The sequence below is a fragment of the Eleutherodactylus coqui genome, chromosome 1 (assembly GCF_035609145.1).
Source record: "Eleutherodactylus coqui strain aEleCoq1 chromosome 1, aEleCoq1.hap1, whole genome shotgun sequence".
Taxonomy (NCBI): Eukaryota; Metazoa; Chordata; class Amphibia; order Anura; family Eleutherodactylidae; genus Eleutherodactylus; species Eleutherodactylus coqui.
In genome coordinates this window covers 8,878,863-8,904,598 of record NC_089837.1, presented here as the reverse complement: position 1 = coordinate 8,904,598, position 25,736 = coordinate 8,878,863, and the positions used below count along the sequence as shown (strand labels likewise).

At 45.6% G+C, this 25,736-nt stretch overlaps 1 protein-coding gene across 1 annotated transcript in view; it reads right to left on the bottom strand.

The window, feature by feature from the left end:
• CAPN9 (calpain 9) overlaps nucleotides 1-25,736 on the bottom strand; it is a 116,737-nt gene that overhangs the window by 66,734 nt on the left and 24,267 nt on the right. Inside the window, exons 3-5 of the mRNA XM_066594363.1 lie at nucleotides 22,409-22,527; nucleotides 13,237-13,370; nucleotides 349-517 (exon numbers count right to left, since the gene is read on the bottom strand). Of these exons, the coding sequence (XP_066450460.1) occupies nucleotides 349-517; nucleotides 13,237-13,370; nucleotides 22,409-22,527 (422 nt within the window). The remainder of the gene's footprint in view (nucleotides 1-348; nucleotides 518-13,236; nucleotides 13,371-22,408; nucleotides 22,528-25,736) is intronic.

Genomic DNA, 25,736 nt, shown 5'->3' with positions numbered 1-25,736 from the left:
GCTTGGTTCTGGTGCTGTATTTGTGTTACGGTGCTGTACAGGATGCAAGTAATGCTATGGTATACTAAGTACTGTATATCAAAGCACTATTTCCATGATACTAACATATTGGTATAGCTAGAATGTAATGACCCGCGCAATAAAGCAACATGTTATTTTTATACCGTATTAACTAAAGGGTTAAAACAACAGCAGAGCACACGGCTAGCTTCTCTCTGCTACGTGTGTCGTGGCACATTGCAAAGGGCCCACAGAGACTCGATTGTCCCAGGGCCCAGGTGATCTTATATATGAGGACTGGCTCCAAGCTTCACACACACAACGCTTTAGTTATTACACGGTCCTTACATTAATGGAGCAGCTCAGCATCGATCCCCTTTTCAGAGCCTTCTCCATGATGTCAAAGTAGTTTTTGGGTGCAGTTTTGTTTTCATAAGTTTCAGAGACGCCCCCAGTGAAGTCCTCCATGGCTTCTATGGTACTGCCACCTTTTAATGCTTCATAACCACCACTGAGCCTAGAAGAGAATACATGTGATGTAATAAGCGTGTTATCAGTCACTGCAGCCATGTTTGCTCACCTGCCCTTGTGTGCCGTCTGTCTGGCATCCTCTGGTCAGCGCTCTGTCTCGCTCTGCCGTGTACATGCCCGCAATATTATAGGGCTGGCACACGTCCTGTATTTCCCTCTCCAACCCCGGAGTACCTTTGGTTATATCAGACCTCTTTCTCCTTAGGAAGGAGACTAAGCCTTTGGTCTCCCTGCCTCACTAGATTTCCTGGTTTCTGGCTCTTCCTGACTACCCTGCATCCTCCACTCCTGACCTCAGCTTGTTGTATTGACCATTCTCTGTGTGTCCTGACCTCTGGACTGCCTCTCCTGTTGAAGTATACACTGTCTACCTCAATTCTAGACTCCTCCTCTGTTCACCTGGTCAGGTAACGCACCTCAGTCTATTGTAGCATCAGCAGTCACATAACCTGGACCACTTTTAGTGCAACAGCGCAGCTTTTATGCTACCTCAGTATAATATATAACAACCAATCACAGCGCAGCTTTCATGTTACCTCAGCGGTATAAGAGATAACAACCAATCACAGCACAGCTTTCATGTTACTTCAGCAGTATAATATATAACAACCAATCACAGCACAGCTTTCATGTTACCTCAGTATAATATATAACACCCAATCACAGCGCAGCTTTCATGTTACCTCAGCGGTATAATATATAACAACCAATCACAGCGCAGCTTTTATGTTACCTCAGTATAATATATAACAACCAATCACAGCGCAGCTTTCATGTTACCTCAGCAGTATAATATATAACAACCAATCACAGCACAGCTTTCATGTTACCTCAGCAGTATAATATATAACAACCAATCACAGCGCAGCTTTCATGTTAGCTCAGTATAATATATAACAACCAATCACAGCACAGCTTTCATGTTACCTCAGCAGTATAATATATAACAACCAATCACAGCGCAGCTTTCATGTTACCTCAGCGGTATAATATATAACAACCAATCACCGCGCAGCTTTCATATTACCTCAGCGGTATAATACATAACAACCAATCACAGCGCAGCTTTCATGTTACCTCAGCGGTATAATTTATAACAACCAATCACAGCGCAGCTTTCATGTTACCTCTGCAGCATAAGAAATAGCAACCAATCACAGCACAGCTTACATGTTACCTCAGCAGTATAAGAAATAGCAACCAATCCCAGCACAGCTTTTATTTTACCTCAGAACTATAAGGAATAACAACCAATCACAGCACAGCTTTCATGTTACTTGAGCAGTATAATATATAACAACCAATCACAGCACAGCTTTCATGTTACTTGAGCAGTATAATATATAACAACCAATCACAGCGCAGCTTTCATGTTACTTGAGCAGTATAATATATAACAACCAATCACATCACAGTTTTCATGCTACCTCAACAATATAAGGAATAGCAACCAATCACAGGGCAGCTTTCAGTATTCCTGAGCTGTATAATATATAGCAACCAATCACAGCGCAGCTTTAATTTTACCTGAGCAGTATAAGAAATAGCAAGCAATCACAGTGCAGCTTTCATGTTACCTCAGCAGTATAATATACAACAACCAATCACAGCGCAGCTTTAATTTTACCTGAGCAGTATAATATATAACAACCAATCACAGCACAGCTTTTATGTTACCTCAGCAGTATAATATACAACAACCAATCACAGCGCAGCTTTAATTTTACCTGAGCAGTATAATATATAACACCCAATCACAGCGCAGCTTTCGTGTTACCTCAGCAGTATAATATACAACAACCAATCACAGCGCAGCTTTCAGTATTCCTCCGCTGTATAATATATAGCAACCAATCACAGTGCAGCTTTAATTTTACCTCAGCAGTATAATATATAACAACCAATCACAGCGCAGCTTTAATTTTACCTCAGCACTATAATATATAACAACCAATCACAGTGCAGCTTTCATGTTACCTCAGCAGTATAATATACAACAACCAATCACAGCGCAGCTTTAATTTTACCTGAGCAGTATAATATATAACAACCAATCACAGCACAGCTTTTATGTTACCTCAGCAGTATAATATACAACAACCAATCACAGCGCAGCTTTAATTTTACCTGAGCAGTATAATATATAACACCCAATCACAGCGCAGCTTTCGTGTTACCTCAGCAGTATAATATACAACAACCAATCACAGCGCAGCTTTCAGTATTCCTCCGCTGTATAATATATAGCAACCAATCACAGTGCAGCTTTAATTTTACCTCAGCAGTATAATATATAACAACCAATCACAGCGCAGCTTTAATTTTACCTCAGCACTATAATATATAACAACCAATCACAGCACAGCTTTCATGTTACCTCAGCAGTATAATATACAAAAACCAATCACAGCGCAGCTTTCATGTTACCTCAGTGGTATAATATATAACAACCAATCACTGCACAGCTTTCATATTACCTCAGCGGTATAATATATAACAACCAATCACAGCACAGTTTTCATGTTACCTCAGCGGTATAATATATAACAACCAATCACAGCACAGCTTTCATGTTACCTCAGCGGTATAATATATAACAACCAATCACTCCACAGCTTTCATGTTACCTCAGCAGTATAATATATAACAACCAATCACAGCACAGCTTTCATATTACCTCAGCGGTATAATATATAACAGCCAATCACAGCGCAGCTTTCATGTTGCCTCAGCAGTATAATATATAACAACCAATCACAGTGCAGCTTTCATGTTACCTCAGCAGTATAATATATAGCAACCAATCACAGCACAGCTTTCATGTTACCTCAGCAGTATAATATATAACAACCAATCACAGCGCAGCTTTCATGTTACCTCAGTATAATATATAACAACCAATCACAGTGCAGCTTTCATGTTACCTCAGTATAATATATAACAACCAATCACAGTGCAGCTTTCATGTTACCTCAGGTGTATAATATATAACAACCAATCACAGCGCAGCTTTCATGTTACCTCAGTATAATATAAACCAACCAATCACAGCGCAGCTTTCATGTTACCTCAGCAGTATAATATATAACAACCAATCACAGCACAGCTTTCATTTTACCTCAGCAGTATAATATATAACAACCAATCACAGCACAGCTTTCATGTTACCTCAGTATAATATATAACAACCAATCACAGCGCAGCTTTCATGTTACCTCAGCAGTATAATATATAGCAACCAATCACAGCAAAGCTTTCATTTCACCTCAGCATTCTCAATATCCAGCAATTGTCTTGCGATACGTTCGGCGGATGCATCATTTAGTAGTTGAACACGCATTTTGTTGCTCCTGATGCCACCGTTCTATCACACTGCTTGTTGTCCGGCAGGAAAAATAATAGAGTCCACACGCAGTTATATTTGAATACGTCAGTCAATGGGAACGGGCCGTGACTGGAACTTTACTTCTTCAATGCAAACGTCTCACCGCAGTGCAGAAAGAACAATTCAGTAAGGTCAGGGAGGAGAACACAGGATGACATCGGGCCTACAGTCCTAGTTATCTGTATGACTCTACTCCTGGACACACACACTCCGGGACACAGAATGACACCGGGGCTACAGTCCATGTTATCTGCATGACTCCACTCCTGGACATACACACTCTGGCAGAAAGGATGGGACTGGGCCTACAGTCCATGTTATCTGCATGACTCCACTCCTGGACACGCACATTCTGGGACACAGGATAACACCGGGCCTACATTCCTAGTTATCCATATGACTCCACTCCTGGACACACATACTCCGGGACAAAGGATGACACCGGGCCTACAGTCCATGTTATCTGTATGACTCTGCTCCTGGACACACACACTCCGGCACACAGGATGACACCGGGCCTACAGTACATGTTATCTGCATGACTCCACTCCTGGACACACATACTCTGGCACACAGGATGACACCGGGCCTACAGTCCATGTTATCTGCATGACTCCACTCTTTGACACACACACTCCAGGACACAGGATGACACCGGGCCTACAGTACATGTTATCTGTATGACTCTGCTCCTGGACACACACACTCCAGGACACAGGATGACACCGGGCCCACAGGCTGAGTTATCTGCATGACTCCGCTCCTGGAAACACACACTCCGGGACACAGGATGACACCGGGCCTACAGTCTAGGTTACCTGTATGATTCAGCTCCTGGACACACACACACCGGGACACAGGATGACACCGGGCCCACAAGCTGAGTTATCTGCATGACCCCGCTCCTGGACAAACACACTCCGGGACACAGGATGACACCGGGCCTACAGTCCTACTTATCTGTATGACTCCGCTCCTGGACACACACACTCCAGAACACAGGATGACACCGGGCCTACAGTCCTTGTTATCTGTATGACTCCGCTCCTGGACACACACACTCCAGGACACAGAATGACACCAGACCTACAGTCCATGTTATCTGTATGACTCCGCTCCTGGAAACACACACTCCGGGACACAGGATGACACCGGGCCTACAGTCTAGGTTACCTGTATGATTCAGCTCCTGGACACACACACACCGGGACACAGGATGACACCGGGCCCACAGGCTGAGTTATCTGCATGACTCCGCTCCTGGACACACACACTCCGGGACACAGGATGACACCGGGCCTACAGTCCTACTTATCTGTATGACTCTGCTCCTGGACACACACACTCCAGGACACAGGATGACACCGGGCCTACAGTCTAGGTTATCTGTATGACTCCGCTCCTGGACACACACACTCCAGGACACAGAATGACACCAGACCTACAGTCCATGTTATCTGTATGACTCCGCTCCTGGACACACACACTCCGGGACACAGGATGACACCGGGCCTACAGTCCTACTTATCTGTATGACTCTGCTCCTGGACACACACACTCCAGGACACAGGATGACACCGGGCCTACAGTCTAGGTTATCTGTATGACTCTGCTCCTGGACACACACACTCCAGAACACAGGATGACACCGGGCCTACAGTCCTAGTTATCTGTATGACTCCGCTCCTGGACACACACACTCCAGGACACAGAATGACACCAGATGTACAGTCCATGTTATCTGTATGACTCCGCTCCTGGAAACACACACTCCGGGACACAGGATGACACCGGGCCTACAGTCTAGGTTACCTGTATGATTCAGCTCCTGGACACACACACACACCGGGACACAGGATAACACCGGGCCTACAGTCCTAGTTATCTGTATGACTCTATTCCTGGACACACACTCTCCAGGACACAGGATGACACCGGGTCTACTGTCCTAGTTATCTGTATGATGCCGCTCCTGGACACACACACTCCGGGACACAGAATGACACCAGGCCTACAGTCCAGGTTATCTGTATGACTCCACTCCTGGACACACACACTCCAGGACACAGCATGACACCGGGCCTACAGTCCTTAGCCATATATATATATATATATATATATATATATATATATATATATATATATATATACACTTATTACCGGAAAAAAAAATAATGCTCCCTGATAGAAATGTCGGATTGCTGCAAAACTTGTCCTGCAGTTATGTCTCAGGCACACATGTAAGGGATTAGAGTTGTGGTCTGATTTGACATGGGATCTTGCCTTTAGAGACTATAATAGTGTTTACCCCATTGCCCTATAAAAAGGCTCTCAGAAGCGACTTTTATGTACTGCACCCCTTGCTGAGAGACCGATTGACCATTAGACACCTCGGTGACACACTAGAAGACATTTTGCCCAGTAAACCAACTTTGAGAGGGGGGTTGGCATTAGAATGAGGAGAGAAGAATTGCCATCATGTAGGCTGCGCTGATCAAACTGTTGGGAGCAGTGGTTATGTGATGGTACACACAAGGCAAACAGGCTCTGGATGCCCGGAACAAACCATGAGTAGACAGGATCATTTAATCCTCTGACAAGCACCAACAGCTCCAACTGTTTCATTCTCTGCCATCCAGAGACAGATGGCACCTGTAGCATTCGCCCTAAGCATAATGTAATCCCCTCCCCAGGACAAACACAAATAGGACATGCGAGCAGACATCGAATAACAGCTGACAAATGCAAAAACACTTACTTAGAATACCAACCCGCATAAGCAGATGGAATAGCTAAAGGATGTATGCGGCATTGGTTTGTATTTTGGCCAAGATACTTAAGCTCAAAAGGCCACGACAAGGGTCCTCGTTGTCTCGTGGGTTCCTACTCTAAAAAGGCAACTTAAACCCAGGAGTCCTGTCTGGAAGGGGGGTGATTGTCCCTGCGGAAACCTGGGGGCCTGGCTCGACATAGATGGTAAAATGCATACAAGCAAAACAGGACACTGTTCACACCAACAGACACTGTTCTTAACCAGAACCTCATGCAGGCAGCAACACATGCGAGACTACAAACACCAGGGTCCTGAGAGGGAATAAGGAGAAGGATAAATGAACAGCACCCTCTAGCAAGAGCAGCCAGCATTTAGTGGTGATTGGCCAACTGGAGCAATACACACCCAGCCAGCTCAATCATCCCACACCTGTAGAAGTGTGATCCTGGAAACCCACTAAACTACAGGTCCCACGAGCACCACATGACAGCACCATCATTACAAGCCTCTGTGTCGGCTGCAAACATTTTCAGGCACTTAGTAAAAAGAAATTTGCTGTCACAGTATCCATTACGTGTTCTGCCGTTAACACCCCAGCACCATCGCCTTTGTTTGCAGTGTTGTGAACGAGAAATTTGGACTGCTATGGAGTGGAATTGTATTGTCCAGGTCCTGTTTGAGAGCAGACAACGGCCTTGTTAGTGTCCGGAGACCTCATGGTGAGTGCTTCAATCCTGCTGTGGAGCGGCACACTTCCCCCTGCTGGTGTGATGGTCTGGGGAAGGGGGGGAGGGGGGTGGTCATCGCATACTACAGTCGGTCCCCCCTAGTGGTGGTACGAGGCACAATGACAGCTCAGCGATATTTTCAGGACATCCTGCAGTCACATCTGTACCTCTCATGGCGGCATCCAAGAGGCAGTAGGATAATGCTTGGCTGCACACACAAGGGCTCACAGGAGCCCCCACAGCATTGTCACACTGTCACACATTGTCCGTGCTTGGTCGCCAGATTTTTCACCAATAGAACATGTATGAGACCACCGAGGATGCCAACTTCCACAGTCGATGGCTTTGCATGATCAAGAGGCTTAGTTACAGCCAATGTGGAGTGATATGTTGCAGGATACGATATGGAACCTGTATACCTCCATGCCCCCTGTATCACATCTTGTATCCAAGCTAGAGGCGGAATAACAGGGTACAAGAGTCTCCATGACCCCCCCCCCCCCCGATATCACATCTCTTGTATCCAAGCTAAAGGCGGTACAACAGGAGCCTAGGGCCTCCATGCCTGCCCATATCCCATCCTGTATACAATCTAGAGGCGGTATAACAGGGTTCTGAAGCCTCCATGCCCTCCTGTATTGCATCTTGTATCGAAGCTTGAGGTACTACAACAGGGTACTAAAGCCTTCATGCCCTCCCATATCACATCATGTATCCGAGCTAGAGGCGGTACAACAGGGTACTATAGCCTCCATGCCCACCTGTATCACATCATGTATCCGAGCTAGAGGCAGTACAACAGAGTATTAGAGCCTCCATGCTCTCCTGTATCACATCTTGTATCGAAGCTTGAGGTGCTACAACAGAGTATTAGAGCCTCCATGCTCTCCTGTATTACATCTTGTATCGAAGCTTGAGGTGCTACAACAGGGTTCTAGAGCCTCCATGCCAGCCTGTATTATATCTTCTATCCAAGCTAGAGGTGGTACAACAGGGTACTAGAGCCTCCATGCCCATATCACATCTTGTATCCAGGCTAGAAGCAGTACAACAGGGTACTAGAGCCTCCATGTCCGCCCATATCACATCTTATATCCAAGCTTGATGTGGTACAACAGGGTACTAGAGCCTCAATGCTCCCCCCATATCACATCTTGTATCCAAGCTAGAGGCGGTACAACAAGGTACTAGAGTCTCCAGGCCAGCCCGTATCACCATTTGTATCCAAACTAGAGGCGGTACAACAGACTACTGGAGCCTCCATGCTCCCACCGTATCACATCTTGTATCCAAGCTAGAGGTGGTACAACAGGATACTACAGCCTCCATGCCCCCGTATCATATCTTGTATCCAAGCTAGAGGCAGTACAACAGGGTACTAGAGCCTCCATGCCCCCGTATCATATCTTGTATCCAAGCTAGAGGCGGTACAACAGGGTACTAGAGCCTCCATGCCACCCTTATCACATCTTGTATCCAAGCTAGAGGCGGTACAACAGGGTACTAGAGCCTCCATGCCCCCGTATCATATCTTGTATCCAAGCTAGAGGCGGTACAACAGGGTACTAGAGCCTCCATGCTCCCTCTGTATCACATCTTGTATCCAAGCATAATTTTTTTGTCAATGAGTGTATACAGATAACCACAAATTTATGGGATTTTTGGAGGGCTTGAGGGTTTGACTATAGTCCACTGAGTGAGGTCTTCCAGCTGCATACAGGGTGGCATCTGCTTGCAGGAATGCAGACAATGGGAGGAGAGGCTCGCGGTCTCAGACTAATTACAGCAGTGGCGACTACTGGACCGGAGCTACTACAGACTGAGTGAGTTAAATGCTTATCGAGTTGCTGCCCTAGCAGCTCACAGTGGGCAATTATTCTTAATTGGTCATTAATATGGCCAGTATAAGGTGAATACCGCAGATACCAACTAGTGCTGCCCCCCTGAGGTCCTGCAGATTACTGCCTGAGGCAGCAGACTCCGGGCACCTCAGGGTAGGGGGACGCCAGGTTCAGGGGCACTTGTGGGTGCTGCACGTGTCAGCTTAAAACTGCTTTTCAGAATAATACTGGTAATAAAATCACGCACAAAGCTATGTCTACACTTTATTTAGGGTTTCCAGCCGGCTGGAGATCAACAACACCAGACAGGTATTAGGATCTTGCTGGTAAAAATTAATTTAGGCCACCACTGCGGGGCAGGTGGTAACCCTCTCATTGATGCATGTTACCCCACTCATATATCTCGGCAGCAGGAGGACTCACACACTCAGACACAATCTGCTGCCAAGAACATTACTTATCGTGTGCGGAGGAGCCGCTGTGTAGAGGAGGGCAGAGCATGTTCTTAGCGGCAGCCGGTTGTGTCAGACTGTGAGTCCTTCCGCTGATGGGAGATTTATGTGCCACTGTGGGGGGCACTGTTACTACTGGGGCCATTAATGGTGTCACATAGACAGGAGGAGAGAGGGGGCGATACCTATTGATCTTGCCTCTTTTCCCGATTACTCACTGATCGACTATTCTGAGTGCACTTGCCACTACCAACTGTTATTGAGCCTCGATTGACCATTCTAGCGGTATTGCAAGCTTGGGGTCATTAAAATATAGGCTGATTTGTACCCAGCTTTCCCGGGCTTCTGCAAGCATGCAAAGTGAAAGCTCAAATTCCCACCTGATCCGCTCAGCGGACTCCAGCGCTCTTCAATACTCATACAAATACAATATCTCCGGTATGCTGGAACCCAGACTTATGAATTATAAACACAATCTTCGGAGTTATGAGTCATTTTAAAACGGACAAGGCTGACTTATAAACTGTAGATTTATTCTAGAAAAGGTCTAGCAGTGCAATATGGATATGTACAAAAGAAAAGGTTGTTACACGGGAGACTAAGGGAATACAGTACTAATACACTCTCAGACAGTGCTTTAAAATAAACAGGAGAAAGTCAAAGAAAGTTACCAGATGCACGACCCAAAGGGTCTGCTCAGCAGAGTTCTTAGAAACAATGGGACAGTCATATACTGCAGCATATCTCCGTGGATCTGACAATTTGGGTTTGTGTAGCCCCGACCTTTAACCCCTTCCCGCTCCATGACGTACCGGTACGTCATCGGGATAGCATGAGATCATGACTGACCTCGCGCTATCCGGCAGCGGGAGCTGGCTGTCAGTCACAGCCGGCGCCCCGCTGCAACAGCGGGGGGGCATCGGAGATACGCCCCCCGCTGTTAACCCCTTCCCTGACGCGATCTAAGTAGATCGCGGCAGGGAAAGAGTTCACAGAGGGATCGCGCTCCCTCTGTGACTCCGGCCGGCTCTCGCGATGTCATAGCGAGAGCCCGGCCTGTCACCATGGCAACAGGATGCCAGACACTGGCGTCCTGTATTGCCTATGCCTATGATCGCTGTATAAGCGATAAGACATGCGCTTATCACAGCGATCATAGGCACAGTGCTGCAAGTCCCTCAGAGGGACTCAAATACTGTAAAAAAAAAGAAAAGAAAAATGTAAAAAAAAAAATGTAAAAAACCCCCTTTTTTATGCTTTTTCTAATATTAGCACATATTGGGTATTGACGCGTCCGTAACGACGTCTAAAAAAAGGTGAAAACGCTTTTTATTTTGTACAACAAAAAGCGTAAAAAAACCCGCTAAAAAACAGAGGCAAAATGCTAATTTTTAGCATTTTGCCTCACAAAAAATGCAATAAAAGTGATCAAAAAAGCCGTACATTCCTCAAAATTGTATCAATAAAAACTACAGCTCATCTCACAAAAAATAAGCCCTTATACAGCTCCGTACATAGAAAAATAAAAAAGTTACAGGACTTTGAATGCAGCTATAGAGTAAAAAAAAGATTTCCAAAAAAAAAAGCTTTTTATTGCAAAAAAGTGTAAAAACCTAAAAAAAATATAAGAATTTTGGTATCTTTGTAACCGTACCGACCCGCAGAAAAAATTTTGTGTGTCATTTATGCTGCATGATTAACGCTGTAAAAAAAAAAAAAAAAAACTATGTCAGAATTGAAGCGTTTTCTCTCCCGGTTATCATAAAAAAAATTATAAAAGTTTTACGATATTGTCTATGTACCCAAAAGTGGCACCGATTAAAACTACAGCTCGCCACGCAAAAAACAAGCCCTTATACGGCCGCATCGACGGAAAAATAAAAAAGTTATGGCTTTTGAAAAATGGAGATGGAAAAATACCAAAAATCGCTTGGTCCTCAACGCCAAAATAGGCCATGTCATTAAGGGGTTAAAGGGTCCCTCAGAATACTCCTTCCCCTACCTCCAGTGATGTCATTTAGGAGGGTTGGAGTGGAGTCCTGTATCCCTTATGGAAAAAGTATAATTTCCCATTTTCACTCATATCTTGACGTGAGGCCCCTCGATCGGGAATATAGGCCCAGCGTATTTTTAGTCATGTTTTAATACATTCATAGGTATCCAGCGTGACACATAAATTATGCCCTGTTACATAGATATGGCATTCGGGGTGTTCTGGGGGGGTGAGTCGCACCTCGATGCGTGTGGATGCGTTTCGTTCAGCTGTCCCGCCTGATTCTGAAAATATATTTCATATTGGGCCGGGCCCTTCAGATGACCCAATGACCTTTATTAAAAGATTCTCTTAGTAACAATCCTGGCACTGATTTGTCTGTGTGAACCAGACTCGGTGTCACAATGTCCTGGTGGGGGTTCTGTGTTAATGGCTAGTCCTATTGCCAGTGGAACAGCATTCCATGGCCACTGGCACATCAAAAGACTTGGCAGATGCAAGGGGGGGGGGGGGGAGGGGGGAGTGAGATTAGAACATTGAATTTACCTACCCCAGTATCCTGACAAATGTAAATGCTAGCTAACTACATACAATGGCCGCTATACAGCCAGCATACAGAATGGTAACTTAATGATGGACGTTGAGACATACACAGAATGTCTGACAGCCTAAAGTCTCTACATCACACTATCTATCTCATATCTATCTATCTATCTATCATCCATCCATCCATCTTCACAAATGGTGTCATTGTTTCTACTGGGGCCACTATGATGGTCATTACTACTACTGGGGCCACTATGGAGGACACTATTAATACTGGCATCACTTACAGTGTCACTATAACTACTGTGGCTAGTGTTGGTGTCACTATCGCTACTAGGGCCACTAAAGGGATCACTATTGCTACTGTGGTTGATAACAGGGTCACTGTTACAACTGGGGCCACTAAGAGGGACACTTAATATTGGGGCATCTACTGGGGGCACTTTTATTTTTGGAGTCACTAAGAGGGGCACAATTACTAGTTATGGCCACTAGAATAATGGAGTTAAAAATATACGCTGTTATAAGCCACCCCCCCAACCACGCCCACTTTTTCTTTGGTCAGCATTTTTTCTTCACAAAAAGTGGCAACCCTAACTGCTTGCCACGTCTCCCAGCTGGTGCTGCCAGCAGATCTGCAGGGTGAGATGGCTGATAGACTCCCTTCAAAGCCGGTTGCACACAAGCGTAATTCGCTGTGTACAGCCTGCGTGTGACAGTTGTGCGGCATGCAGAAAGTACGTAATGACATAGTATAGTTGCATTATCTTGGCACAATATGCACCAAAATAGAACATGATGCAATCTTTATTGTGTGCGTATTTTGCACAATATGTGTGATCGGCAGCATGGGAGTCTACAGTAGGTCCGTACAGAGTATTCTGCATGCAAAACCCGTTCATGAAGTATGCTGCAACAAGACGGTCTCGTGAAGGAGCCCTAACTTTTAGAAAGAGTCAGAGGAGTTCCAGCACTTTGAATACTCACTTAGCATAAGCTTTTTCCAATAGAGCGCTCCAAAACTCATTGAGGTCGGCCGAGTGCAGGAATACCAGACGATTTCTGAAGGTAGGTAGTCGATCATCAATCACAACATCAATCCACTCATTGTGCTGCCAAAACTGTAAGAGAATATTACAAAACAAGACAGCGAGGTTTACATTGTATTTCAGGAGAATCCGGTCTATATACAAAGATGGCGGCTGGTGACCGCCACCAGCATCCCACTGTATCCCCCATATACTCCAATACACCCAATATCAGTACATACACAGTTAGCGGCTGGTGACCCCACCCAACCATCCCTGCGTATTCTCCACACCCCACACCTGTACATACACAGATACAGGCTGGTGACCCTGTTATCCCATAACATCCACTGCATGCCATAAAGTTGGAGCTGCTGGTGCTTGTCGGATAATCAGATGCTCCTCTCTACTGGTGGTCTGTCGGAGGTCTTGAGACCGTTTGTCTTGTGTGCCCTCATCCACTGGCCCCAACAGCTCCTAACAGTCTGGTCAGATGCTCCTCTCTACTTTTGGTCTGTCGGGGGTCCTGAGCCCGGTCACCTTGTGTGCCCTCATACATCCACTGGTCCCAACACCTCCTAACAGTCTGGTCAGATGCTCCTCTCTACTGGTGGTCTGTAGGGGTTGTCCTGAGCCTGGTCACCGTGTTAGCCCCCATCCACTGGTCCCAACACCTCCTAACCATCTGGTCGTACACTCCTCTCTCTTGTGGTCTGTAGGGGTCATCCTGGGCCCGGTCACCTTGTGTGCCCCCATCCACTGGTCCCAACACCTCCTAACAGTTTGGTTGGATGATCCTCTCTACTGATGGTCTTTCGGGGGGTCCTGAGCCCGGTCACCTTGTGTGCCCCCATCCATTGATCCCAACACCTCCTAACAGTCTGGTCAGACGCTCCTCTCTACTGGTGGTCTATAGGGGATCCTGAGCCCTGTCACCTTGTGTGCCCTCACACATTTACTGGTCCCAACACCTCCTAACAGTCTGGTCAGACTCTCCTCTCTACTGGTGGTCTGTAGGGGGCGTCCTGAGCCCGGTCACCTTGTGTGCCCCCATCCACTGGTCTCAACACCTCCTAACAGTCTGGTCAGACGCTCCTCTCTACTGGTGGTCTGTAGGGGGCGTCCTGAGCCCGGTCACCTTGTGTTCCCTCATCCACTGGTCCCAACACCTCCCAACAGTCTGGTCAGAACGGCCCGGTGGGAGACAGTTCATGGATACGACCATTCGGCTTCTCACACCCCAATAATGTGCCCCTCTCAGACTCTGGTAACAGGGTGAAATCTCTTCTCTGCGTCGTAGAGGCGTCTAGTGGCCAACAAGCTCTACAAGCGGAAGAAGAGGTCATTAGACACAAGGAGCCTCCGAGAGCCTTCTATAGGCCAAGGGGGGAACCACTGTTAGGGCCTTCAGTGACAAGACCATCCATCTAATCACCACAAGTTGGAATGGCAGGACGGAATCTGCAGCACTTTTTTTTTTTGCCAATAAGTATATTTTGGATATGTTGTATCTTTGGCCCCTTTGGAAAAAAGTACAGGAGGTGATACAAAAAGTCTGTTCCTGCTCCATCACTGCGAGACTCCCAAATTACAAATAGTCTCTTCCTAATTTTCTAGCGACTAGTGCGTGTGCCCACGATTATATACACAGTGGAATGCTCCTACTATGTCCGGTGGTTTGCACACGGAGGATCTGACCTCCTCTTTCAATGATTCTTATGACAAGTTCTATAAAACTTTTTCTGGATGGGCTTCTAACCAACCACTGAATACGGGGATCTCCTCTGTGATACAACCTGCATCAGTCACATGACCTCTCGTATTCGGAGCGTGCTGCGTCTTGCCTCGTCTCACTTCCTCCCCCCTTCTTGTTTATTCTTGTTCTTCTCTTCTGTTCTAGTTTCCTTATAATCCCCTTACTACATTTTGGAGGAGTTCATCAGCTGCTTGCTGGAACCAGCGTTGCTCTTTTTGGTTGTTACTTGGATTTTTCTCTGGCCTGCTTGTCTTGGAGCTGTAACATATTGCGGAGCATCAATGACTGTTTCTGCTTTGAGTGCTGTGAGGGAGCGCCTCCTCTGTGATCTAGTCCTTTTGTTAGAAATTAAGCATTTTTAAAAGGATGAAACCCCCAAAATTTATGCAGTTGAGTTTTTTTTTTATATTTTACGACACTTAAAATTTTTGTACATTTTTGGTTTATTATATGATACGGATTATATAATATGAAACCACATAAAAAGTACTCATCATGCAAAAAAGAAGAAGTCGGCATGAAGCTGTCGATGGGTAAATAAAACCTTATGGCGCGTGAAAGACAGAGATGGAAAGATACATGAACGGAAAACTAGCTGGTGCTTCAAGGGTTAACTTAAAATCCTTTCTATTTTTTTTTTCCTATGTGTAAACATAAGGAAGCATGGAGGGCACAGGTGCCTTTTCTGCTTCAAAGAGTTGCTTTCCGAAAAATATTGTTCATAGTTAAATCTAACCCAAAACAATAAGCACTTTTAGTATGAAAAATGTTCCATATACTGAGATATTCCAGGAGTGTTAGAGGAGCGCCACATGAAGAGGAAGGGGTTAATCAGTAGCTGTAAACTTCAGATAATAGTGCCCATGACGTTTATATTCCTAAATATTCCAGGTTAGAATAGCGCCCCCTGCTGCTTTTTATCATAGATATTGCAGGACTAATATTAGAATAGCGCCCCCTGCTGTTTATACCCCAGATATTCCAGGACTGATGTTGTGGCCCTTTTACACGGGACGATTATCGTTCAGGTTCCTGCACTCCCATGGGAGTTTGAATGATAATCGTCCGTGTAAAAGTACGAGCAGCAGCTGAAGGAGAATTGTTCAGTCATTCAGTTTCTGCATGCAGAACAGTGAAGGCCGCGGCGCTCAGTGTAACCAGCAGGCGGTCACTTCTGTAGGTCTGTCTGCTTACTGTCTGCTTACTGTGAATGCAGGATGCCGCCTCTATTCTGGCATCACTCCCTACTGTGTAACAGCGTGGGAGCGAGCATCACTGGGAAAAGTGTAGGGCATTGTTTGCCCAACAGCTTGTTCCCTGTAAAAGGACAATAAGAATAGCGCCTCCTGCTGTTTTTACCCCCAAGCCACATTGCAGGAGTAATGCAAGAATAGCGCCCCCTGCTGTTTATATCCCCAAGTTTTTCATGACTAATGTTGGTGTTTCTATTCAGTGTCTATGACAGTAAATGCTACAAGGTGGTCACACATGCTCAATCTTGCTTGTCTGCAGCAACGCCATCTCCATCCGCTCATCACTCTAGAGCAGCGGTTCCCAATCTGTGTTCCATGGAGCGCTTGGGGCTCCGTGAGTGACAGTCAGGGGCTCCGACTGCAGGTCCATGGTGGCGAACCTGAGGTACGTGTGCCAACGGCTGCTCACCACTGTACTGATTACCGGCGGGGCTGCTGCAGTTCCCCGCCGGTAATCACGCAGTGCCGCTGATCCTGGTGCACACGCTGATGTCAGAGTGCAGCCGGAATCCTCCTCCCCTGAGTCCTCTCCTCCTTAGTTCCACAGGAGAGGTATCATTTTATAAATCCGTATGAGCACAGAGAGGTGTTTTGCTTTTTCCTGACCTATTGTTCTTCACCTATTCTCTCCTTGTTTGTGGGGTTCCTCCTGCCGCTCTCTGAGATCGTTGATGCCCTGTGAGATGTAGGGATCTACAATACAAAGTCTGCAGGACCACAGGTGATAGTGGTTAGCCCTTTACTAGGGGCCCTCCCGCTTGCGCCAGGTAAGTTCCCTCCTTTTTCACCTATACCCATCTCGAAGGCGCTGTCCTATTTATACATTGATAACATTAATCTTGCAATGTCTCGGGATATAAAAGGGGGCGCTATTCTAACATAAATCCTGGAATATTTAGGAATATAAACAGCAGGGGGCACTATTCTAACATCAGTCCCGGAATATTTAGGAATATAAACAGCAGGGGGTGCTATTCTAACATCAGTCCTGGAATATTTAGGAATATAAACAGCAGGGGGCGCTATTCTAACATCAGTCCTGGAATATTTAGGAATATAAACAGCAGGGGGCGTTATTCTAACATCAGTCCTGGAATATTTAGGAATATAAACAGCAGGGGGCGCTATTCTAACATCAGTCTTGGAATATCTTGATCTATAAACCACAGGGGTTGCTATCCTAACTTTAGTCCTGGGATATGTGGGGGTATAAACTGCAGATGACGCTATTCTAAAATAAATCCTGGAATATTTAGGAATATAAACAGCAGGGGGCGCTATCCTAACTTCAGTCCTAGGGTACCTGGGAGTATACAGAACAGAGGGTGCTATTCTAACATTAATCCTGGAATATCTGGGAATATAAACAGCAGTGGACACTATTCTAGCAGTAATCCTGGAATATTTTGGAATACAAACTGCAGGGGGCGCTATTCTAACATTATATCCCCAGATATTGCAGGGCTAAACAGCAGGGGGCGTTATTCTAACATTAGTCCTGGAATATCTGGTGATATGAACAGCAGGGAACGCTATTCTAACAGCAGTCTGGGAATATCTGAGGATATACAACATTTTTTAACAAGTGAAAATGCATAAAATGTTTATAATTATAAGTTGCATTTAACTGTAAACAGTATTTTTTATGGGTCATCCCCTTTAACACAGACAACAGCCGTGCTGGATCACACGTGGCCTCCGTGTGGGTCTGGGGGACGCATGCTGGACCCATCATACCTGCTATCATCCGGATATACCAATAAAGGAGTAATTGCGGCAGATGCAGTATGCACTGGCTGCAAGTGTCTGCATGGCTTGGCGTGGGTTATGGTATACAGCAGTGCTCCCCAGCTCCAGTCCTCAGGGACCGCCAACAGGTCATGTTTTCAGGATCTCCTCAGTGTTGCACAGGTGATGTCATTATTGTGAATGCCTCAGACATTGCTGCAGGTGTTCTTACCATAGGATAGCCTGAAAACATGACCTGTTCGTGGTCCCTGAGGACTGGAGTTGGGGACCCCTGGTATACAGTATATTGCTGTGTGCTGAGCACCGACTCCTTGGGGTTTACAGTATATACATTTGTGCTGAGCGCTGCCTCCTTGTGGTGTACAGTATATAGCTATGTGCTGAGCTCCACCTCCTTGGGTCTGTATGGCTGGGGGTCGGTTGTGGTATGCAGTATTTACCTGTGTGCTGCGCTCCGCCTCCTTGTGGTGTGTGTGTGTATATATATATATATATATATATATATATATATATATATAGGTGAAAGCCCTCATTGACTGACTGACTCGGCAGTAATTCTCTAACTTGCCAATGTCATACAAACATGAAATTCGGCATGACCATCCTTTAGGTCCTAAACAGGAAAAGTAAAGGGATCACAACTCGATTATTTAATGCAAATTGCAAAAGTATTGGCACCCCTGTTTAATGTACCTAATCTAATTCTCTCACTTCCCGGTGTCATACAAACATTAAATTTGGCATGACTATTCTTTAGGTCCTAAATAGGAAAAGTAAAGGGGTCACAACTCCATTATTCAATGCTAATCGCAAAAGTATTGGCACCTGTATGTAATGTAACTTCTTGGTATCGTAAAAACGTGATATTAGGTGCAAGCGTTCTTTAGGTCCTAAATGAGTAGAGTGGGAGGAGTGGCACATTCTGCAGAGGGACATCTGTACATGCAGCCTGAGGACAATCTAACGCTCCTCTATGTGTATACAGAATTTATTCCGCGGTTACTCTAAAGTAACCTTCACTTCATAAAATTTTCTGTGCAAACAACACGTAAACACCGGTATCAAATTAACTCAGTGGAGGCCAAGTATATCAGCTAGTACAGTATATACCCGTGCGCTGAGCTCTGCCTCCTTGTGGTATACAGTATATATCTGTGCTGAGCGCCATCTGCTTGAGTCTGTATGGCTGTGCATGGGTTGTGGAATACAGTATATACCTGTGTGCTGAGCTCCACTTTCTTGTGGTATACAGTATATACCTGTGTGTTGAGCTCCGCTTCCTTGTGGTATACAGTATATACCTGTGTGCTGAGCTCCGCTTCCTTGTGGTATACAGTATATACCTGTGTGCTGAGCTCCGCTTCCTTGTGGTATACAGTATATACCTGTGTGCTGAGCTCTGCTTTCTTGTGGTATCTATATATATAAAGACGAAAGCCCTCACTCACTCACTCACTCACTGACTGACTGACTGACTGACAGACTCACTGACTGACTGACTAACTCACTGACTGACTCGCCAAAAGTTCTCCAACTTCCCAATGTCGTAGAAACATGAAATTTGGCGCAAGCATAGATTATCTCCAAAATAGGAAAAGTAATTGGGTCCCAACTCGATTATTCTATTCTAGCACAAAAGAATTGGCGTCGAAATTTTACGTACGTAATCTAAATCTGTCACTTCCCAATGTCATAGAAACTTAAAACTTGGCACGGGCATTGGATATGTCATAAAAAGGAAAAGCTAATGGGTCCCAACTTGATTATTCAATTCTATGCGCAAAAGAATTGGCGTCAAAATTTTACGTGCGGAATGTAATTCTCTCACTTCCCAATGTCATAGAAACTTAAAATTTGGCACGAGCATTGATTATGTCATAAATAGGAAAAGCTAATGGGTCCAAACTCGATTATTCAATTCAATGCGCAAAATAATTAGCATCCAAATTTTACGTACGGAATCTAATTCTCTCACTTCCCGGTGTCATAGAAACGTGAAATTTGGCACAAGCATTGATTGTGTCATAAATAGGAAAAGCTAATGGGTCCCAACTCGATTATTCAATTCTATGCGCAAAAGAATTAGCGCCCAAATTTTACGTGCGGAATGTAATTTTCTCACTTTCCGGTGTCATAGAAACGGGAAATTTGGCACAAGCATTGATTGTGTCATAAATAGGAAAAGCTAATGGGTCCCAACTCGATTATTCAATTCTATGCGCAAAAGAATTAGCGTCCAAATTTTACGTGCGGAATGTAATTTTCTCACTTTCCGGTGTCATAGAAACGGGAAATTTGGCACGAGCATTGATTATGTCATAAATAGGAAAAGCTAATGGGTCCCAACTCGATTTTTCAATTCTATGCACAAAAGAATTGGCGTCCAAATGTTACGTACGGAATCTAATTTTCTCACTTTCCGGTGTCATAGAAACGGGAAATCTGGCACGAGCATTGATTATGTCAAAAATAGGAAAAGTTCTTAGGTCCCAAGTCGATTATTCAATTCTAGCGCAAAAGAATTGGCGTCAAAATTTTACGTTCGGAATGTAATTTTCTCACTTTCCGGTGTCATAGAAAAGTGAAATTTGGCACGAGCATTGATTATGTCATAAATAGGTACAGCTAATGGGTCCCAACTCCATTACTCAGTTCTATGCGCAAAAGAATTAGCGTCCAAATGTTACGTACGGAATGTATTTTTCTCACTTTCTGGTGTCATAGAAACGTGAAATTTGGCACGAGCATTGATTATGTCATAAATAGGAAAAGCTAATGGGTCCCAACTCGATTATTCAATTCTATGCGCAAAAGAATTAGCGTCCAAATTTTACGTGCGGAATGTAATTTTCTCACTTTCCGGTGTCATAGAAACGTGAAATTTGGCACGAGCATTGATTATGTCATAAATAGGAAAGGCTAATGGGTCCCAACTCCATTATTCAATTCTATGCGCAAAAGAATTAGCGTCCAAATTTTACGTGCGGAATGTAATTTTCTCACTTTCCGGTGTCATAGAAACGTGAAATTTGGCACGAGCATTGATTATGTCATAAATAGGAAAAGTTAATGGGTCCCAACTCGATTTTTCAATTCTATGCACAAAAGAATTAGCGTCCAAATGTTACGTACAGAATCTAATTTTCTCACTTTCCGGTATCATAGAAACGGGAAATCTGGCACGAGCATTGATTATGTCATAAATAGGAAAAGTTCTTAGGTCCCAAGTCGATTATTCAATTCTAGCGCAAAAGAATTGGCGTCAAAATTTTACGTTCGGAATGTAATTTTCTCACTTTCCGGTGTCATAGAAAAGTGAAATTTGGCACGAGCATTGATTATGTCATAAATAGGTACAGCTAATGGGTCCCAACTCCATTACTCAGTTCTATGCGCAAAAGAATTAGCGTCCAAATGTTACGTACGGAATGTATTTTTCTCACTTTCTGGTGTCATAGAAACGTGAAATTTGGCACGAGCATTGATTATGTCATAAATAGGAAAAGCTAATGGGTCCCAACTCGATTATTCAATTCTATGCGCAAAAGAATTAGCGTCCAAATTTTACGTGCGGAATGTAATTTTCTCACTTTCCGGTGTCATAGAAACGTGAAATTTGGCACGAGCATTGATTATGTCATAAATAGGAAACGCTAATGGGTCCCAACTCCATTATTCAATTCTATGCGCAAAAGAATTAGCGTCCAAATTTTACGTGCGGAATGTAATTTTCTCACTTTCCGGTGTCATAGAAACGTGAAATTTGGCACGAGCATTGATTATGTCATAAATAGAAAAAGCTAATGGGTCCCAACTCGATTATTTAATTCTAATCGCAAAAGAATTAGTGTCCAAATTTTATGTATGTAATCTAATTCTCAAACTTCCTGATGTCATTTTATATGAAGGAAACGTCGCATGGTTACCTCCACGTGGGGTTTCCTGAGTAACGCAGAGAACTATGCAAAATGGTGAACATATGTTTTTCCTCAGTATCTCTAAAGTAACCACGACTTCATAAGATTTTCCGTGTGAACACCAGATAAACACCAGTACCAAATTAACTCGGGCGAAGCCGGGTATATCAGCTAGTACAGTATATACCTGTGTGCTGAGCTCCACTTCCTTGTATTATACAGTATATAGCTGTGTGCTGAGCTCCGCTTCCTTGTGGTATACAGTATATACCTGTGTGCTGAGCTCTGCTTTCTTGTGGTATACAGTATATACCTGTGTGCTGAGCTCTGCTTTCTTGTGGTATACAGTATATACCTGTGCCGTGCTGCTGAGGTTACTGATGCTTTGTATTGAATGATCATTTCCTCTTCCCTGCGCAGCGATACAACAATATGATAGCGATTATATAGGGTTACCTGAAAATGAAATATGCCGCAGTACCCGGGGCCGAAGGACTGCTCTGGGGGAACCACCCTCTGCAGCACCTTCTTGTTGAGGGTAAGGGATGCAATGGCCGCCAACAGCCAGCAGTCACCTAGAGAGAGAACAGGCGCCAATATCACTAAAGAAAAACAAAAAGCTGAATGGATATACGGGGTATTGCTGATAATACAGATGGCCCCCCAATGCCGGACCCCATAACTCTCACTTAGTGACGCTCAGATACAGAACTTTGGTATCAATGGAAACAGAAACTCAAAGACTTTAATTTAGCAAAACAGTAAGACATCCTTGTTGACCGGAGCAACCAATCACAGTGCAGCTCTTATTTCTCAAGCTGCCAAGGTAAGATGAACGCTGTGCTGTGATTGGTTGCTGCGGGCAACAAGGACGTCTTACTGTTTTGCTAAATGAGGCTAAATGACGTCATCGTTCCTGAGACATGTGATACAAAATGGCTGCCAGTGGAGACAGAAGAGCGTTTTGTGATCTTGAGTTTCACGTCTACCAGTCTAGTGTGCAAGGTCATTTTTGAACAAAGTTTGTTGAATTTTGGTTAAGCTCCGCCCAGCGGCGCACAATTTTTACGATATTTTAAATTTTAGGGGAAAGGTTCCCATGTGTCAGTAATCCGTGGCCAGGCTGGATGGGGAGTTGGCCAAACATTTGTCATGTTCTCCCCGCTGCCTACAATTGTGACCGGCCAAAACCAGATGACAAAGCACAGCGACGTTCTACCTGCGAGAGAATGAAAACGGAGAGCGGTGGTGGTATGGAGTCTGATGAAGCCGCCATCCACTTTTAGGGCAGCTGACGTCAAAATGTGGGGGAAGGAAAACCACCTGCCTACAGGGAGCGTACGGGTGACTCCCCCATGGTGAATGTCAGGGAGGGGAAACCACCTGATTACAGGGAACATACGGGCAACTCCCCTGCGGTGAATATGGGGGAGGGGAACTGACCTGTCTACAGGGAACATATGGGCAACTCCCCCATGGTGATTGTGGGGGAGGGGAAACCACCTGATTACAGGGAGCATACGGGCAACTCCCTGCGGTGAATATGGGGGAGGGGAACCGGCCTATCTACAGGGAGCGTACGAGCAACTCTCGTGCAGTAAATGTAGGGGAGGGCAAACCACCTGAGAGCATACTGGCAATTCCCCCACGGTGAGTGTGGGGAAGGGGACCCATTTGTCTACAGGGAGTGTACGGGTGACTCCCCCACGGTGAATGTGGGGATGGGGAACCACCTCTTTACAAGAAGTGTACGGGCGACTCCCCCGCGGTGAATGTGGGAGAGGGGAAACCACCTGATTACAGGGAGCATACAGGCGACTCCCCACGGTGAATGTGGGGAAGGGGACCCATTTGTCTACAGGAAGCGTACGGGCGACTCCCCCTCAGTAAATGTGTGGGAGGGGAACCCACCTGTCTGTCTACAGGGAGAGTATAAACGACTCCCCCAAAGTAATGTGAGAGAGGGGAACGCACCTGTCTACAGGGAGCATATGGGTGAGAGGATGAAAATGGACAATGATGGTGTCATGGAGTCTTAAGTGATGAAGCCGCCATCCACTTTTCGGGCAACAGACGTCAGAATGTTGGGGAGGGGAAACTAACGCTTACAGGACGTGCATGGGCAACTCCCCCGCAATTTTATGTGGGGGATGGGAACCCACCTGTCTACAGGGAACCTACAGGCAACTCCCCCTCGCTAAATGTGTGGGAGGGGAACCCACCTGTCTACAGGGAGTGTATGCACGACTCCCCTATGGTGAATGTGGGGGAGGGGAACCCACTTCTCTACAGGGAATGTACGGGCAAGTCCCCCACGATGAATGTGTGGGGAGGGAGAACCCATCTGTCTACGGAGAGCGTATGGGCAACACCCCCGCGGGGTAGGAGAACACACCTATCTACAGGGAGCATATGGACGTCTCCCCCCTGCTGTGAATGTGGGGGAGGGGAACCACCTGACTACAGAGAGCATACGGGTGACACCCCCGTGGTGAATAAGGAGGAGGGGAACCCTACTGTCTACAGGGAGTGTTTGGGTGATCCCCCGCGGTGAATGTGTTCTGCGCTTTAACCTGCAGGAAAGTTTCCCACCCCTTCGTCTTCCATGAGAAAACAATCCTGAAGATTTTGTACCTGAACGCGACAGGAATGGAGTCTGCCGCAGCCAGAACAGGAAATCCCACCAGGATGCCCCTTATCGCAATGAGGTCAGAAGTGAGCTGCAGCTATCAAACAGATGGATGGGCTGAGCTGTTGTTGACGATGATGACCTTCCTCGTCCTCCACGTTCCCCGTCCCTTACGCCTTGTGATTGGATCTGCAGCTTCCCAGAAGCCATTGCAGCAGTCTGTTGTCATCCGCTACAATGTATATAGCAGAAACGTGACTGTAGGCTCCATGTGTGTCCGGTGACAACGGGGGTCTCACTGGTCACCGCTGAGGGGGAGACATTCTTGATGGTGCGCAACTAAAGTTTTTGAGTTTCTATTTCCACTGATATCACATCTCTGTATCTGAGGGTCATTAAACAGAGTTCTGGGGGTCTCACACCGGGGGTCATCAGTAGTAACCCGGTACATAATCGAAGAACCTTGCTTTTAGAATATTCAATAAAGACCTTTTTTATCAAACCTTTAAATCAGCCCTCCTGCGGGCCTCAGGTGTCCACAGCGGGCGTGGCATGGGTGAGCGATCAGATGGCTCAGTTACTGAGGCTCCTCACAGATTGCAAAGTGTATGGCGATCAAGCCAGCTCATATGGTAAAAACAGCGAACCGCGGGGGAAGCCACCGACACCAGGAGTCTACTCAGCAGATATACACCCCACTGCCAGCTGCAGGATCCCCGGGGTTATCAGGGAATCGGAGGTTGGAACAGACAGGGATCAATTATCTGAGCACATGGCAATCAGAACAGAAGCAGTACAAATGTAGAGGGGGGCGCCTGCCATAATGGCCTTTGGGGTTCCTGCAGTAACAAGCCTGGGGGAGATATTTCTATTGTACTGTATGGGGTGCCCTCTAGTGTAGAAAATCTGTTATTGCTTCTCTTTTTATTATTATTCTCCTAGACCATATGTGTTACACTCAAAGCCTGCAGGCTGAATCTGGCCCACCACATCAGTTTATGTGGCCACAACTTCCGGAAATGGAAGAGCCTCTTCTTGATTCGAGGGTCCTGAGTTGTTCTAGAAAGACGCTTTGATACACAGTGGACTCATTTGCGGCCTGCGAATAGGTACTAACATGGTGGCCACCATCTTGGTCCTACACTGCAACATCGG